We start from the raw sequence: 18,240 nt of genomic DNA, 5'->3' as shown, positions 1-18,240 counted from the left end.
GACCCGACAGTAAAGAATACACATATTTATAACTAGTTTAGCTTGTTCCAGAGTAGATAAACTAGCTAAGTGTGTTAGGTCTAACTCTTAGTGTATTTAATTTAGCTCCACTCAACGGTCCGTCACAGCGGCGGAGCTGTGATCATGCAGAGCTGCGTGTTGTCCGTCAGCAGCAGCTGATCTGATCTCTCTCTCGTGTCCGATTATACTTCACTCGCGTTGATGTCCAAATCTATCAGATCTAGCTAGTTCTAGTTCATTATTTGACTGCCTGCTTATCAAAGGACACCTAAACAATAAGCGTTGCTTGGCAACGGCGTGTGGCCGCAAGTATAGTATGAGGGGTCAAAATCCCATGCTCATAAAATGCTCATATTTGTTTCTCTTCATTCCCCACGACCCAAAATAAATAAATATACCAATTTTAGGAAAAGTAACGAAGTTTAAGCAGTGTAGGTTTTATATGGACATAGTTACACATATTTGAAAACGCGAATTGTAATAACTGCAGTGACACCTGAACATCAGCAGGAGAGGACTCTTTAAAGTAGAGACACTACATACTGATATACACCTGAACATCAGCAGGAGAGGACTCTTTAAAGTAGAGACACTACATACTGATATACACCTGAACATCAGCAGGAGAGGACTCTTTAAAGTAGAGACACTACATACTGATATACACCTGAACATCAGCAGGAGAGGACTCTTTAAAGTAGAGACACTACATACTGATATACACCTGAACATCAGCAGGAGAGGACTCTTTAAAGTAGAGACACTACATACTGATATACACCTGAACATCAGCAGGAGAGGACTCTTTAAAGTAGAGACACTACATACTGATATACACCTGAACATCAGCAGGAGAGGACTCTTTAAAGTAGAGACACTACATACTGATATACACCTGAACATCAGCAGGAGAGGTCAGGACATCAGCGGCACATTTATAAAACAATTTGAATAAAAAGGTGATTAGTTTGTATAAAGCTCCCAGCAGCAAGAGTAAGTAAGAGTGAGAAGAACCTCTTTGTGTAATCAGATGTCAGAGCTCAAGTTAGAGACTTGTCTTTTGTTTGGTTTTTGGTGAGGGAAATCTAGAATTGTCGTTAAGTCAACTTTTGTTTGTTGTATTGGATGTCAATAAACTGCTAAACTGAATGTTCATTGTGTTGCTGACCCTTTCTTGAAAGTAGGAAGGAGTTACAGTTCATGTAGTGTCTGAGTAACACAGCATTGGTACATTTAGAAAACGTCTAAAAAGCTCCTCAAAGCTATGGCGTACCTATGTGCCTCCGGGTCATCTCCACAGTGGCGTTCCTGTTGACGTTGGACAGCAGGCCGAGGCAGAAGCGCTCAGAGTTTGAAGGATCTGTGAATCCGTCCACGGTCAGCGAGGGCTGCGAGGCGTGAAACGTTTCGCCCACGCGCTGGTTCAGCTCGTAGTACGCTATCGAGCACCAGAAGGCCGGCTCGGAGTAGGTCACCGGCTGAAGGTCTGCAGCAGAGGACCCTAACGTCAGTAAGGTTTGTGGGGAAACATCAATTTCTGACACAACACAGTTTATACTTGGGACAAAAAAAGGCACTGGAAATGCCTGTGATTATAATCTAACTAGGTGCCAAAATGTGATGTTTTAAAGCAGTGCTTCTCAAAGTGTGGTCCGCGGACCACTGGTGGTCCGTGAGGGCCCCCTAGTGGTCCGTGAGTATATTGGTAAAAATTTCACATTTGAAATAAATAAATTCATTAAAGTTTTCCGCACTCTCGCGGGAATATCTCCGCAATGGAGCGAGCTTAAGTTTCACTTTCGATTGCATGATATAGCCCAGATAAAAACCTTCATCACACATGTGGCCACTTGTTTGTACCATTTTCAGGCGATTTGTAAAAAACGATGTGTTTTTGGATATTTGTGGAGTTAGGTGGTCCTTGGTATGAAAAAGTTTGAGAAACACTGTTTTAAAGCAATACTTTACCAACAAAACACTCATTTGTTTATCAATTACTCACAACATGTTACCTTGAATTCTTAAAGTGTTTCCACAGTAAACAAAGAATGATAAAATGGGAACAGTCTTGATGAATTAAAGTCAATATGGGCCATGTCTATCGGTAAATTGATGTAAAAACGTCCGTTTACAAACTCTAATTTATCCAGTTGTATTCTCACTTCTTATCAAAACAGCACTAATTATAAATACATTACTATTATTTGTCAAGTCTGAAATGTTTCTTGCATCACAGCAGCTCTATTTGCAACGCCAACAAGGACACATATTTAAGACTAGAAACAAGACAGACATTTAATGTAACATTATTAAAGTTTTAAGTGCATGCATTTCACTCTAACATTACTAATACACTTTGTCACGTCTGCACGAAAGTGAGACCGTTTATGTGTAAGTGATTTAAATAGTTATGGTTTTAGTGAAAGGTCATGAGTTTGTGAAGTGAGAATCTGAGTTTTGGTGTAATTTAACTTTTCTTTGTTTTCTGACTCTTTGTTCACCGTGGAGGCGATCAGGACAAATAACGCTTTCTTGAAGTATTAAAAAGGTAACACAGGGTGAGTTGTTGATGATATACAAATATTCATTTTGTGGTTGAGCAAATCATTTAATACACAGTAATGATTGTTATCTCTATTGTTTGGTCTCTTACCCATGCTGTGATTGACAGGAGACAGAGTGCTGGGGGAGAGCTCTGCTGGAGAACCTGACGGAGAAAACAGGAAGTCTTTTATTTAGACGGGATCAGAACATCGGGGTTAGTGAAAGTAGTGGCTGCCTTGCCTGGGGATTCCATAACGACAGTGTTAGTCTAATCAATTTGCAGTAGAGTGATGAAGAAATGCGGAGTAAGAAAGATATTTTTGTACTTCTTACATATTGCTTTTGTTGGTATTTTACACTTTGAAATAACTAAATGGATGATGTTTAAATTAAAAAAGTATCTCCCTCCAACTGTTATGGTTATCACTTAAAGCATATTGAAGATGCAGAATTTGGGAAATATCCATACATTCAATCTCCAAAAAGGATCCTGGAGAAATTCAAGAGGCTAAAATGTAAAAATAAATAAAGAACACAAAAAATCCAGGGAAAAAAAGTGTACAATAGAGGTTGAAGACTAAAAATCACATAATTATAAATATGTATTCTTAATTAAAATGTTCTGTAATGCATGTTAACAGCTTTAGACTTGTTCATTAACAGAGCTGCAACCTCTCTGAATAATCGTTATGGTAACTTCAATGTTTGATTCAAAATCTGCTTTTAATGTAGAGTAAGTCAGAAGTAATTCACTTGTAAAAATATAACTTTTGTAAACCCAGAGTAGAAACCGGGTATTTGTAGTTCATCTCTAAGAGAGGATCTGGTCTATAACACCTGATACAGGTCTGTTGTGAATATCTTCCGCTGTTGATGCAGACTTATTCCTTTAAATTAAAATAAAGAAAATACATTTGACCCGGCTGAGGCAGACTCACGAGTGAAGTTGAAGGAAGAAGAAGGAGAGTTTCTACTCTAGAATACCTGTTTCCATACTTTGATTCATCTGTTGATCGCTGGCCTCCCCATCCTCACTGATGTAGCCTGGAGGAGGCGTTTCTGTGGAGAGAAAGAGGGGGAATTCAAAAAAGAGCTGTGACGATATCATAATGTTTAACCCGCTAAAATAAAGGAAACATAGTTTTAGTAATACAGTGGAAACTGCTCATATGGATCAAAAAGCTTGGACAGAATTGTTCCTGTATAAAAAACCTTTTAAATAAATTCCTTTTAGTAATCAAGTATTCAGCTGACATAACATATATATTTTCTTTGTAAAACTCCCATGATGCATTGCTGTAACCTGTCTGACCACCTGAGGCTGCGTGAAAATCATGACGGGGAAAAGAAAGTCATTTTTTATTAATTAAAAAACTTAACTTATTAGTATAATAACTAAAAGTGGTTTCCACTGTCTTCATATTTTTCTTCAAAAGTTAAATTATTATATTTCTTTCTATATTTATTATTATTATTATTGATTTAATGTATTACACATGTACACAACACAGTAAAAAAACAGTTAGTTACATGTATACTCTGCAATTAACAAATCCTTGTCGTAGAAGCAGCAGTCAGCTATTATATATATATATATATATATTTTTTTTTTTGGTGACAAAAACATGACAAAAAAACAACTTTACATCAACAGACTATATACCATGTACTTCATTGCATACAAAAGCCTAGAATAAGTTCCTTTACCTTCAGGTTTAATTTAGTAAATGATGTTAGCATTACTCAGAAGATATACTCAGAAGTGAACGGACCTGGTATATAGTTGTTTGGAGGTTCGATTCCTGCGGGGAAGTTTGTGTTCTCCGGTATGGAGTGAGTGTAATCGTCCAGAGGTGGCAGCTCTGGCAGGATCTCTGAGTGTCTTGGCACAAGAACAGGAGGCAGCACTGCAGGGGGTAAAAACTAATGAGTCAAATACTAATCAGTTATACACTGTTACTAGGTTATAGTCAGGTGGTTTCATTATTGTGGTGAAGACTTGGCAAATGTGACTTTTTGCAGATTTTAAATATTGTATATCCCTGAAACTCTTAACGAGTAGTTTTACATTTTGAGGGGAAACATTTATTAGCTTGTTTAGCCGTGAGCTAGTGAAGATTGACACCATTATCATATAGTTTCCTTAGATACTTCACAAGGCTTCAGTCAGCAAGCATTGACGCTAACAAAGAGGTACTCAAGGCAAAGATAGTCTACTCACCACTTTTCTAGTCTTTATGCTAAGCTAAGCTAACTAACCGTCTGCACTAAAATTAATTAAATTGTATTATAAGCTCCTAGAAAGAAAACAAATACGTTTATTTCCCCAAAATGACATATTAATCCTTTAATTAAACAAAAAAGGCAGACATCTAAACAAATTAAAAAAGGCATTTTAACTTAGCATTCGTTTTTAGCTTAGCGAATGTCAGTGAGAGGATCCAACAGATTTAAGATTTTAAAATCATAAAACAATAAGAAATCAAAATGGCAATTCGTCAACCAAATATTTTTCTGTGATTAACAATTACCAAAAATATGAAGGCTGTCAATTTCACAGATAAGAACATCAGGCTGGTCTACCTTAACCTACAACACTACCTTAACCTTGTCTTATACCAACAATGAAAATAAATAAATGAAAATTAAATGCTTTTTGAAACGTCTAATAATAGAAATGTCTAAATAAAAATGGCAGGTAACAATAGAACACAACCCTTGCAGAAGACACTGAAATAGGAAGATATTTGTTATTTAATTTCATATTTTGTTCATATTCTATTTACATGTATATAGACTTCTTCCAATATGTTTGTATTGTATGATATATGTTGCATTGCTGGAGGAGCTCAGGTCAGAAGAATTTCATTGCCATTTCTACACTGTAGCTTTGTGCATGACAATAACACCTTTGAATTGAATTTGAGGTGTTGCTGCTCTGTAGGCGGCAAACAGCTTAGGGTGGTTGCATCAAAAAGTGAAAATCTCCACTGCATTTAAGACCAACAACATCCTCCTCCATCCAAAATATTTTACCCGGATGTCATCACAAACAAAAAGACTCTTAATTCCTAAAGAGATCAAATGTGTGTGTTTTTAACCCAGTTTACAATGTCTTTACCAATAAATAATCCAATAGAAATAGTATGACATTAATGTAAGTAGTCACATGATTGCTTGTAGCTTATGTGCATATGACCTTTGAATTTGAATGATTTTTTATATTTTGAGCAACAAAAGTCCCCTCACCTGGGGTCTCCACCCTCTGGTAGTGGTAGGGGTTGATGCAGACCTCATCCTTCTTGAGGTGGAAGGCGTACTCACAGGCCTCGATGGCGCGAAGCTCGTGGTGACTGTGGAGGTCCGGCCACCGCCACAAACGACAGTAAATAACATGAGGAAGCCCCTTCCTGTGGGAAACCTGCAGGCGGCCATCCATGGTTCTGATTGGACGGCAAACAGGAAGTGGAGGTGAGATAGGCAGAGATGGCATAAGTACACACATCCTTTACTCAAGTAGAAGTACAGATACTTGTGTTTAAAAATACTCTGGTGAAAGTAGAAGTACTGACTAAGCTTCTTTACTCAAGTGAAAGTAAAGAACTTTGAAATGTACTTCAGTAAAAAGTACCCATAACTAGCAGCTGCTTTAAAGAGTACCTGACCTCCCTTTATATTAATGGAACAATAATGTCATTGTTAGCTAATGAATGTTTCCATGCTGAACAACGGCAACATGACAACGTTTCCATTGGTCCCTCTTCTTTAGAGAAGACCAGGAAATGATGGATACACGGATCGTGTTCAAATCAATAGGCACGCAATGACTCTAAAGAATAATGATCACGCATCAAACACACATTCAGACTAAAGGAACCAGCTGTTTGGAAAATGAGAGAAGTAGAAAGTACAAGTATTTGAGTTCAACATGTAAGAAGTAGAAAGTACAGGTATTTGAGTTCAACATGTAAGAAGTAGAAAGTACAGGTATTTGAGTTCAACATGTAAGAAGTAGAAAGTACAGGTATTTGAGTTCAACATGTAAGAAGTAGAAAGTACAGGTATTTGAGTTCAACATGTAAGAAGTAGAAAGTACAGGTATTTGAGTTCAACATGTAAGAAGTAGAAAGTACAGGTATTTGAGTTCAACATGTAAGAAGTAGAAAGTACAGGTATTTGAGTTCAACATGTAAGAAGTAGAAAGTACAGGTATTTGTGTTCAACATGTAAGAAGTAGAAAGTACAGGTATTTGTGTTCAACATGTAAGAAGTAGAAAGTACAGGTATTTGAGTTCAACATGTAAGAAGTAGAAAGTACAGGTATTTGTGTTCAATATGTAAGAAGTAGAAAGTACAGGTATTTGTGTTCAACATGTAAGAAGTAGAAAGTACAGGTATTTGTGTTCAACATGTAAGAAGTAGAAAGTACAGGTATTTGTGTTCAACATGTAAGAAGTAGAAAGTACAGGTATTTGAGTTCAACATGTAAGAAGTAGAAAGTACAGGTATTTGGGTTCAACATGTAAGAAGTAGAAAGTACAGGTATTTGTGTTCAACATGTAAGAAGTAGAAAGTACAGGTATTTGAGTTCAACATGTGAGAAGTAGAAAGTACAGGTATTTGTGTTCAACATGTAAGAAGTAGAAAGTACAGGTATTTGAGTTCAACATGTGAGAAGTAGAAAGTACAGGTATTTGAGTTCAACATGTAAGAAGTAGAAAGTACAGGTGTTTGTGTTCAACATGTAAGAAGTAGAAAGTACAGGTATTTGTGTTCAACATGTAAGAAGTAGAAAGTACAGGTGTTTGTGTTCAACATGTAAGAAGTAGAAAGTACAGGTACTTGTGTTCAACATGTAAGAAGTAGAAAGTACAGGTATTTGTGTTCAACATGTAAGAAGTAGAAAGTACAGGTATTTGTGTTCAACATGTGAGAAGTAGAAAGTACAGGTATTTGTGTTCAACATGTGAGAAGTAGAAAGTACATGTATTTGGGTTCAACATGTAAGAAGTAGAAAGTACAGGTATTTGAGTTCAACATGTAAGAAGTAGAAAGTACAGGTATTTGGGTTCAACATGTAAGAAGTAGAAAGTACAGGTATTTGGGTTCAACATGTAAGAAGTAGAAAGTTCAGGTATTTGGGTTCAACATGTAAGAAGTAGAAAGTACAGGTATTTGAGTTCAACATGTAAGAAGTAGAAAGTTCAGGTATTTGGGTTCAACATGTAAGAAGTAGAAAGTACAGGTATTTGAGTTCAACATGTAAGAGGTAGAAAGTACAGGTGTTTGTGTTCAACATGTGAGAAGTAAAAAGTACAGGTATTTGTGTTCAACATGTGAGAAGTAGAAAGTACAGGTATTTGGGTTCAACATGTAAGAAGTAGAAAGTACAGGTATTTGTGTTCAACATGTGAGAAGTAGAAAGTACAGGTATTTGTGTTCAACATGTGAGAAGTAGAAAGTACAGGTATTTGAGTTCAACATGTAAGAAGTAGAAAGTACAGGTATTTGTGTTCAACATGTAAGAAGTAGAAAGTACAGGTATTTGTGTTCAACATGTGAGAAGTAGAAAGTACAGGTATTTGGGTTCAACATGTAAGAAGTAGAAAGTACAGGTATTTGAGTTAGAAATGTAAGAAGTAGAAAGTACAGGTATTTGTGTTCAACATGTGAGAAGTAGAAAGTACAGGTATTTGAGTTCAACATGTAAGAAGTAGAAAGTACAGGTATTTGTGTTCAAAATGTAAGAAGTAAAAAGTACAGGTATTTGTGTTCAACATGTAAGAAGTAGAAAGTACAGGTATTTGGGTTCAACATGTAAGAAGTAGAAAGTACAGGTATTTGTGTTCAACATATAAGAAGTAAAAAGTACAGGTATTTGGGTTCAACATTTAAGAAGTAGAAAGTACAGGTATTTGTGTTCAACATATAAGAAGTAAAAAGTACAGGTATTTGGGTTCAACATGTAAGAAGTAGAAAGTACAGGTATTTGTGTTCAACATGTAAGAAGTAGAAAGTACAGGTATTTGAGTTCAACATGTAAGAAGTAGAAAGTACAGGTATTTGGGTTCAACATGTGAGAGGTAGAAAGTACAGGTATTTGTGTTCAACATATAAGAAGTAAAAAGTACAGGTATTTGGGTTCAACATGTAAGAAGTAAAAAGTACAGGTATTTGGGTTCAACATGTAAGAAGTAGAAAGTACAGGTATTTGTGTTCAACATGTAAGAAGTAGAAAGTACAGGTATTTGGGTTCAACATGTAAGAAGTAGAAAGTACAGGTATTTGGGTTCAACATGTGAGAAGTAGAAAGTACAGGTATTTGGGTTCAACATGTAAGAAGTAGAAAGTACAGGTATTTGGGTTCAACATGTAAGAAGTAGAAAGTACAGGTATTTGTGTTCAACATGTAAGAAGTAGAAAGTACAGGTATTTGGGTTCAACATGTAAGAAGTAGAAAGTACAGGTATTTGGGTTCAACATGTAAGAAGTAGAAAGTACAGGTATTTGTGTTCAACATGTAAGAAATAAAAAGTCGTCAGAAAAATAAGTAGTGGAGTAAAGTACTGATACCAGAAAAATGTACTTAAGTACAGTAACGAAGTATTTGTACTCCACTACTTCCCACCTCCAGAGCATGGTAGGTAAGAGGAGGGGAAATGAAGATGGGGAACAAAGATGATCTCAATGTCTGCCACGTCAAACATTGTAAAGACACTCTGATGCCATATCAAGAAAGTAACACCATACAAAAGTGGAGGATAGTCACCTGGTTTGGTCAGGGTAGCTGTAAAGGCCTGATGAATCCCACTGTTCTATCGTATTTGGTGTACTCAGTCCCCATATTTCAGAGCAATTGCTGTGAAAAACAAACAAAAACAAAAAGGAAATCATAAACATGGGACATGACTCATTCAGAAATATCAGTATGGGTAATGTGATCAATCAAAAAGATGTCTAATGGCAAAAATAACGACAACACATTTTGTTTTTGTAGCAGTGGAAAGGAGATGGGAACTTTGAATAAGAGAAATTTGACCCAAAAAAGAAATGTAAACTGGGAATGAGGACATATGTAGAGTAGTTGCGTCTGAATAATAACAGAACAACAACACATATTAAATGCTAGAAGTAAACAACAACATTTACTAGACTTAAAGGGGTTATATCATGCTTCTTTTCAGGTTCATATCAGTATGTAGTGTCTCTACTTTAAAGAGTCCTCTCCTGCTGATGTTCAGAAGTATATCAGTATGTAGTGTCTCTACTTTAAAGAGTCCTCTCCTGCTGATGTTCAGGTTCATATCAGTATGTAGTGTCTCTACTTTAAAGAGTCCTCTCCTGCTGATGTTCAGAAGTATATCAGTATGTAGTGTCTCTACTTTAAAGAGTCCTCTCCTGCTGATGTTCAGAAGTATATCAGTATGTAGTGTCTCTACTTTAAAGAGTCCTCTCCTGCTCATGTTCAGGTGTATATCAGTATGTAGTGTCTCTACTTTAAAGAGTCCTCTCCTGCTGATGTTCAGGTGTATATCAGTATGTAGTGTCTCTACTTTAAAGAGTCCTCTCCTGCTGATGTTCAGGTGTATATCAGTATGTAGTGTCTCTACTTTAAAGAGTCCTCTCCTGCTCATGTTCAGGTGTATATCAGTATGTAGTGTCTCTACTTTAAAGAGTCCTCTCCTGCTCATGTTCAGGTGTATATCAGTATGTAGTGTCTCTACTTTAAAGAGTCCTCTCCTGCTCATGTTCAGGTGTATATCAGTATGTAGTGTCTCTACTTTAAAGAGTCCTCTCCTGCTGACGTTCAGGTGTATATCAGTATGTAGTGTCTCTACTTTAAAGAGTGCTCTCCTGCTGATGTTCAGGTGTATATCAGTATGTAGTGTCTCTACTTTAAAGAGTCCTCTCCTGCTGATGTTCAGGTGTATATCAGTATGTAGTGTCTCTACTTTAAAGAGTCCTCTCCTGCTGATGTTCAGGTGTATATCAGTATGTAGTGTCTCTACTTTAAAGAGTCCTCTCCTGCTGATGTTCAGGTGTATATCAGTATGTAGTGTCTCTACTTTAAAGAGTCCTCTCCTGCTGATGTTCAGGTGTATATCAGTATGTAGTGTCTCTACTTTAAACAGTCCTCTCCTGCTGATGTTCAGGTGTATATCAGTATGTAGTGTCTCTACTTTAAAGAGTCCTCTCCTGCTGATGTTCAGGTGTATATCAGTATGTTGTCTCTCTACTTTAAAGAGTCCTCTCCTGCTGATGTTCAGGTGTATATCAGTATGTAGTGTCTCTACTTTAAAGAGTCCTCTCCTGCTGATGTTCAGGTGTATATCAGTATGTAGTGTCTCTACTTTAAAGAGTCCTCTCCTGCTGATGTTCAGGTGTATATCACTATGTAGTGTCTCTACTTTAAAGAGTCCTCTCCTGCTGATGTTCAGGTGTATATCAGTATGTAGTGTCTCTACTTTAAAGAGTCCTCTCCTGCTCATGTTCAGGTGTATATCAGTATGTAGTGTCTCTACTTTAAAGAGTCCTCTCCTGCTCATGTTCAGGTGTATATCAGTATGTAGTGTCTCTACTTTAAAGAGTCCTCTTCTGCTCATGTTCAGGTGTATATCAGTATGTAGTGTCTCTACTTTAAAGAGTCCTCTCCTGCTGATGTTCAGGTGTATATCAGTATGTAGTGTCTCTACTTTAAAGAGTGCTCTCCTGCTGATGTTCAGGTGTATATCAGTATGTAGTGTCTCTACTTTAAAGAGTCCTCTCCTGCTGATGTTCAGGTGTATATCAGTATGTAGTGTCTCTACTTTAAAGAGTCCTCTCCTGCTGATGTTCAGGTGTATATCAGTATGTAGTGTCTCTACTTTAAAGAGTCCTCTCCTGCTCATGTTCAGGTGTATATCAGTATGTAGTGTCTCTACTTTAAAGAGTCCTCTTCTGCTCATGTTCAGGTGTATATCAGTATGTAGTGTCTCTACTTTAAAGAGTCCTCTCCTGCTGATGTTCAGGTGTATATCAGTATGTAGTGTCTCTACTTTAAAGAGTGCTCTCCTGCTGATGTTCAGGTGTATATCAGTATGTAGTGTCTCTACTTTAAAGAGTCCTCTCCTGCTGATGTTCAGGTGTATATCAGTATGTAGTGTCTCTACTTTAAAGAGTCCTCTCCTGCTGATGTTCAGGTGTATATCAGTATGTAGTGTCTCTACTTTAAAGAGTCCTCTCCTGCTGATGTTCAGGTGTATATCAGTATGTAGTGTCTCTACTTTAAAGAGTCCTCTCCTGCTGATGTTCAGGTGTATATCAGTATGTAGTGTCTCTACTTTAAACAGTCCTCTCCTGCTGATGTTCAGGTGTATATCAGTATGTAGTGTCTCTACTTTAAAGAGTCCTCTCCTGCTGATGTTCAGGTGTATATCAGTATGTTGTCTCTCTACTTTAAAGAGTCCTCTCCTGCTGATGTTCAGGTGTATATCAGTATGTAGTGTCTCTACTTTAAAGAGTCCTCTCCTGCTGATGTTCAGGTGTATATCAGTATGTAGTGTCTCTACTTTAAAGAGTCCTCTCCTGCTGATGTTCAGGTGTATATCAGTATGTTGTCTCTCTACTTTAAAGAGTCCTCTCCTGCTGATGTTCAGGTGTATACCAGTATGTAGTGTCTCTACTTTAAAGAGTCCTTTCCTGCTGATGTTCAGGTGTATATCAGTATGTAGTGTCTCTACTTTAAAGAGTCCTCTCCTGCTGATGTTCAGGTGTATATCACTATGTAGTGTCTCTACTTTAAAGAGTCCTCTCCTGCTGATGTTCAGGTGTATATCAGTATGTAGTGTCTCTACTTTAAAGAGTCCTCTCCTGCTGATGTTCAGGTGTATATCAGTATGTAGTGTCTCTACTTTAAAGAGTCCTCTCCTGCTAATGTTCAGGTGTATATCAGTATGTAGTGTCTCTACTTTAAAGAGTCCTCTCCTGCTGATGTTCAGGTGTATATCAGTATGTAGTGTCTCTACATGTCTCCATGCTTTAATGTTCAAAAAGCTCTTTATTGTTCTCATACTGTCTGTGCTGCAGCACCTCTTTTCACCCTCTGTCTGAAACCAGAGCCCAGTCTACTCTGATGGGTTAGCTGGCCGGCTCTGTTGTGATTGGTCAACGGCTTAGAGATGTCCCGCCCCTTAGCCTATCATATAGAATGTGTTGGAGCGCTAGCAAACAGCAGCGCGAGTGTTACACATTGATTATGTAAGTAAACAAAGGAGTCCAATGGAGGCGTTTCAGGCAGGGGGGGGGGGGACGACGACTGGATTTTAAATGTTGTAGACCATTAATAGGCACAAAACCCTTTATACACAACACATAATAACACACTACAGGAAAGGGAAAACCCCCCAAAAAAGCACAATATGGCGAGCAGGTTAGACGAGCTCCGAAATCACAATCAAAATGTGCAAATGTTGTATTACACCGTCTCTCATAAAGATATCCTGTACAAGGAATAATTTCATTCAGTTAGAGTCAGGTTCTCTACAAACAAAACATGTCGGCCTAGAACAATTCTCAGGCGATAACCAGCCGCCTGCTATCTATAGACATACAAACATCTGACGTGGAGAAGTCTGCCATCAGGAGGAGTGAACCTGTTCACACCGTGTTCCCACTGCACCGAGTCATCAAGGCTGGCTGGCTGATAAAGAGAACATCTCCTCTCCCCTTCACGGTGCTCTCAGTCAAGCCTTTATCAGATCAATCTTTAGTTTTTAGCATCCCTACACGTTTGGTAATGATCACAGCGCATGGACAGTATGAAAAAGCTTCTTGTTAACCAGCTTAGTAACTATTAAAAGCTATAGACAATCCTTAGTGTCCATTTTTATATTGTTTTATATATTTGTGTATGTTGTTTTGAATTCTCCTTTTAAAACAAAAATGTATTTACTACTTGTATTTGTATAATTCTATAATCTAAGTATACATTTAACTGGTTTACTGTACATTTCTTTTGTTGGATATATTTGAATAAATCTCTTGTTGGAAAAAAACGTGTTTATGTTGTTTTAAATTCTCCTTTTTTCATTATTATTTACTACTTATACATGTGTGATTCTGTATACGATATTTATGTATTTACTTGGTTTACTATGTTCTATTATTTCTTTCTTTCTTGCCAATACAAATACTTATTATATTCTTGTAGTAGTATTCTAACCAGGCTTTTTTCTAGAAAGATAAAGTATGAGGTGATACTGTGGCGCCGATCTTGTATATTAGATATATCAATTATCCCGAAAACACGACGCCCGTATACAAGATGGCTCCGCGGACGTAAACTCGACGACGGAGCTCCGTAAAAACTAATCTGTCTCTGCCGTCTGACGCTCTATTGGACACAATCTTTCTATTTCTGGAAGTATTATACAATTTTGGACGAACAGGAATATTGTTTTCTGGCATCACTTTAAAATGTACAGGGAAAATCTGCATTTTGGTATGAAGGTGCACACCGAGAATAAGAGGGTCCTGGTTTAGACAAACGTCTGTTAACTTGCATTTTGTGTAATGCTTGTAAACCTGCTACTGTGAAAACATATCTTATCTTATTTTCCCCCGCCCAAAAAGAGAATTGCACGATCAGCATCAGCCCAAGATGTCAGGGTTGCATATTAAGCAGAGGTTTAATCTAATCACACTAACAGAGACAGGTGTAACAGCAAGAATGTTAAACACCTGAACTTTTGAAAGAACATCCATAACATCCATCTGTTTGCGACTCACATATATCATATATATCAATATTCCAATTACGTACTCTATATAGACTATTCTGCACAGTTTCTATCATATTCTGTTTCTATTATATTCTATTTTATTGTATTTACTTGTGTTGCACTGTGGGAGGAGCCTGTGACTTAAGATTTTCATTGTCATAACTACACTGTAGCTATGCACATGACAATAAAAGCCTTGAAACTTGAAAGTTGTAGCAGATTTTGAATGGATCGTGCGGTCGTACCTGGGGATGGTGACACACTTGGTGTTGCAGTTCTGTGTGGTGATCGCTTTCTCCAGCTCGTCTAACTGACCCGTCTTCTTCAGCTTCTTCACTAAACTCTTCACCGCCTTCTCGCACCATTTCTCCTCCTGGCCGTTATGCTCTCCTCCACCAGCGCCTCCTGAACCGCTGCTTGTCTTCTTCCAGCCCAGAAGCCTCTTCACCACAGGAGGGGTGAACGGCAAGATGGAGGACATCTTAGCTGGGAGTCTCCAGAGCACTCAACACAATCTCTCTCACACACACACACACACACCTGGAGCTGCAGAGTGGGCCCTTGCTCTGACGGGGCCCCTCTAGTGACCAGCGAGTCACAGCCAGTGCTAGCAGGGGAAACTCAACAGAGATGGGCACCTTGGGAGAAAGTCACAAAGATTATTGTTAAAAACCAGGAACAATAACAACTTTGAACTGCCACTTGATGGATTGCTGTTGTTTTGTGGCTGTGAGCGTCTAGCCAATAGCTTATTTGAAAATATAGTAAAGAAAGACAACCATGTAGCCTCATCAATAGAGCCTCTTAGTCTTACCCTCTTAGTCAACGAAATGGTAGTTTTGGTCTTAGTTCAATACTGCTTTAGCTGATGAGTTTTAAAGCTTTTAAACTTGTGACATCTCCGGTAAACTCAACATTTGAAATGGTGCATAACCGCATTGTTCTTTACAGAGAAACTCAAGTTTTACATATCTGTCTTTTAAATCAACTTGTCTTAGCCACTTACTTATTTCACTTTTCTAATGAAAATATAGTTAAAAAAAGACAACCATGTAGCCTCTTAGTTGACGTAAATGGTGGTTTTGGTCTTAGCTCAATACTGCTTTATCAGATGACTTTTTTTTATCTAATTGATAAGTTAAACTTATGATATCTCTGGTACCTCAAATGTTCAAATGGTGCAAAACTGCATTATTCTTTAAATCAACTTGTCTATAAGTAAGATGAGAAGAGATGGGCACTTTGGGAGAAAGTCACAAACAAAGTACATTGCTAAGAACAGGGAACAATAATCACTTTTTTAACTTGTGATTACTCAAATTTCTACTGCGACTCAATGGATTGGCTGTGGGAGATGCAAGGCTTTCAGGCCCCGTCCACACGGAGACGGAACGGGTGTTATCCGCTATAGTTCTTTATCGTACGGACGGTTCGTCCACACGAGGCCGTAACGGAACCGCGGAAACGGAGCCCTCAAACAATAACGCATCCCAAAGTGGGAAGGTCTGGTAACGTAACGCTTACGGCACCGTGTGTACGCCCTAAACGATCATAGCCCCGCCTCTCCTGCTCACCCCCTCGTTAATGCTGATGCGTTTCGCCAACAACAATAATGGCGGATCACAGGGTTGCATTCGTGCTCCAGACGCTACTGACCATGCTACAGATGTTAGTGCAAAATCTACAGCTCCTCTACCACAACCATCAGCAACAAGTGGACATGGAGAACTACATGGACTACATGTTGCTAAACATTACCGCGGCATGGCAACCATACTCGGGGGGTCTTCTTCGCTGCTTTTGGTGTATTTTGTGGCGGAAGTACAGCGCCACTTACAGGCTCGACATATGTACTACAGCGTCTCCAGCGGGTCGAGCGGTCTCGTGTGGACGGACACGTTTCTTGAGCCGATTCCGTGTGGACGGGGCCTTAGTCACTTGCATAGTTTGTGGCTGCTCAATGTGCTAAAGTACAAGTCACTAAGTACATGTACTTAAGTACACTTTAAAAGATACTTGTACTTTACTTAAGTATTTCCATTTGATGCTACTTTTACTCCTCTACAGTTCAGAGGTAAATGGTGTACTTCTACTCCACTACATGTATTGAATACCTTTAGTTACTTTACAGATCTGGATGATTGATGTGAAATATAACCAAGTGTTAAATCAGACTTTAGTTCCACCTGGAGTAAATCCACCAGCTACCCTGCAGTATACAAAGTCATTCAAACTAGCTGCACCTTTACCAGCTTTGAGAACACTTTCATGATCAATCATTATAAAACATATCATATATATTATTCTGAAATGGACCAATCTGCACAACGACTACTTTTACTGTCGCTACTTTCACTATATTTTGATGAGAATACTTTTCTACTTTTACTTGAGTAACATGTTGAATGCAGGACTTTTACTGTAACAGAGTATTCCTACACTCTGGTACTTCTACTTTTACTCAAGTACAAGATCTGAGTACTTCTCCCACCTCTGTGTAACACAGTGAACACTCTCATAAACAAGGACTATATTTTGTGACAGGCCCCCCAATGCTAAAACCAACTGGCTTGGATAGGCCGGCTTTTAGCTTCACAGAAATCACAACACTCACTTCTCTAGCGTATCTTTAGCATTACAAGGCTGAATCACTGTAATCTAAATAACGAAAAGAGAGCATACATAGCTCACGAAGCTAAGCAGATTGAAGGCAATTCATGTAGAAGCCCTCATCTAGCTAGGCAGGCTAACATTAGCTAGCTTATCTGAGCTAGCTCGTGGATGTATAAACTGGATACTCCGTTCATTCCTATGAGAGCTGCTCAGTATCGCATGAAGCCCAAAACAAAGCGACTGTAGCTACAGAAAGTACCCGTATGTAGGCCCATGGAGCATGCGCAGTTAAGTTTCCCCTTAAGCCCCGCCTTCTATCACCCGCTCTCGGCTCAGTTAATAGAATGGAGAGAAAATAACTCTAGATTGAGCTTTTAACGCATTTTACAACTGTTTAGACACTAATGATTAAAATAAGGGCCATTAAAGGGTTCGTTCTGGCTAGTTTATTTAGCTAAAAAAAAAAGTACACGCTGATTTACAGACGTCTCTTTCCCGATGCAAGTCAATGGGAAGAAGTATTTTTCGGGCCAACCTGACGTGACGGCAGTTGTAGTACCACCGTGTGGCCACTATGTCCATTCATGAAAATCGGCTTCAACGGCCGGCGCACTTCCTGTAGGCTCCAGCTAACTGCCAGCTTGTTATCAAAAATCCTTTTGTTGTGATCCACAAAAAACCTCCTATGCGCAACAGTCAAGCAGCGAGACTTTACTACCTATCATCAGCCTGCCCAGGCTTGTAATTAATGGAATAACACATTATATAAATGCATGATTTTAAACGTTGTTGTGTTATACTTTAACGTAGCTATTTGGATGTTTGTGAGTTTTAAATAAACGGCAACAAAAAACGAGTTAGCATCTTGGACGAACTCTTGGCTAACGGACCTTGACACAAAACAACATGCTTCAAAGTCGAGAAAAACACACAAAAACATGTCAATAGTTACCCCAGTTTTAATGTCCAAAGCTCCGGTTTTTGAGAGAAATATGTGCACAGCCTTTTTGAGCACCTTGTTGACATAAAACGGTGTTTTACTGCAGCTAATGTTGACAAGGCTTGTTGGCTCTTCTCAAGTTGCTACTGGAAGCTAGTAAGCTAGTTAGGTAGACTGGAACAACAAAACAAACCTGATGGTTACGTACGAGCTCTTAATCCCTCCTACTCAGAATCTGATTGGATGATTACAAGAAGACAGACTCTGGCTATTGGCTGATAGCCTTGACAATCATTATTGTTCATATAACTTATTTTGGAATTCATGGTGAACTTGTTGATTTTACATTACTATTTAGAACGT

The 18,240-nt window shown here is 38.3% G+C and overlaps 1 protein-coding gene across 4 annotated transcripts in view; it reads right to left on the bottom strand.

Moving 5' to 3' along the window:
* smad2 (SMAD family member 2) overlaps positions 1-18,042 on the bottom strand; it is a 27,934-nt gene extending 9,892 nt beyond the window's left edge. The window contains exons 1-8 of one of the 4 annotated variants that reach the window (XM_034202002.1): positions 17,890-18,042; positions 14,570-14,962; positions 9,335-9,424; positions 5,815-6,008; positions 4,338-4,472; positions 3,550-3,624; positions 2,675-2,728; positions 1,295-1,522 (exon numbers count right to left, since the gene is read on the bottom strand). In XM_034202002.1, the coding sequence (XP_034057893.1) occupies positions 1,295-1,522; positions 2,675-2,728; positions 3,550-3,624; positions 4,338-4,472; positions 5,815-6,008; positions 9,335-9,424; positions 14,570-14,805 (1,012 nt within the window). In that variant the 5' untranslated portion in view covers positions 14,806-14,962; positions 17,890-18,042. The remainder of the gene's footprint in view (positions 1-1,294; positions 1,523-2,674; positions 2,729-3,549; positions 3,625-4,337; positions 4,473-5,814; positions 6,009-9,334; positions 9,425-14,569; positions 14,963-17,889) is intronic. The other 3 variants (XM_034202004.1, XM_034202003.1, XM_034202005.1) reach the window with 3 other exon arrangements.
* Positions 18,043-18,240: the final 198 nt, after the last annotated feature.

Source organism: Gymnodraco acuticeps, unplaced genomic scaffold, assembly GCF_902827175.1.
Source record: "Gymnodraco acuticeps unplaced genomic scaffold, fGymAcu1.1, whole genome shotgun sequence".
Taxonomy (NCBI): domain Eukaryota; kingdom Metazoa; phylum Chordata; class Actinopteri; order Perciformes; family Bathydraconidae; genus Gymnodraco; species Gymnodraco acuticeps.
This window is presented reverse-complemented; position numbering and strand designations above follow the sequence as displayed.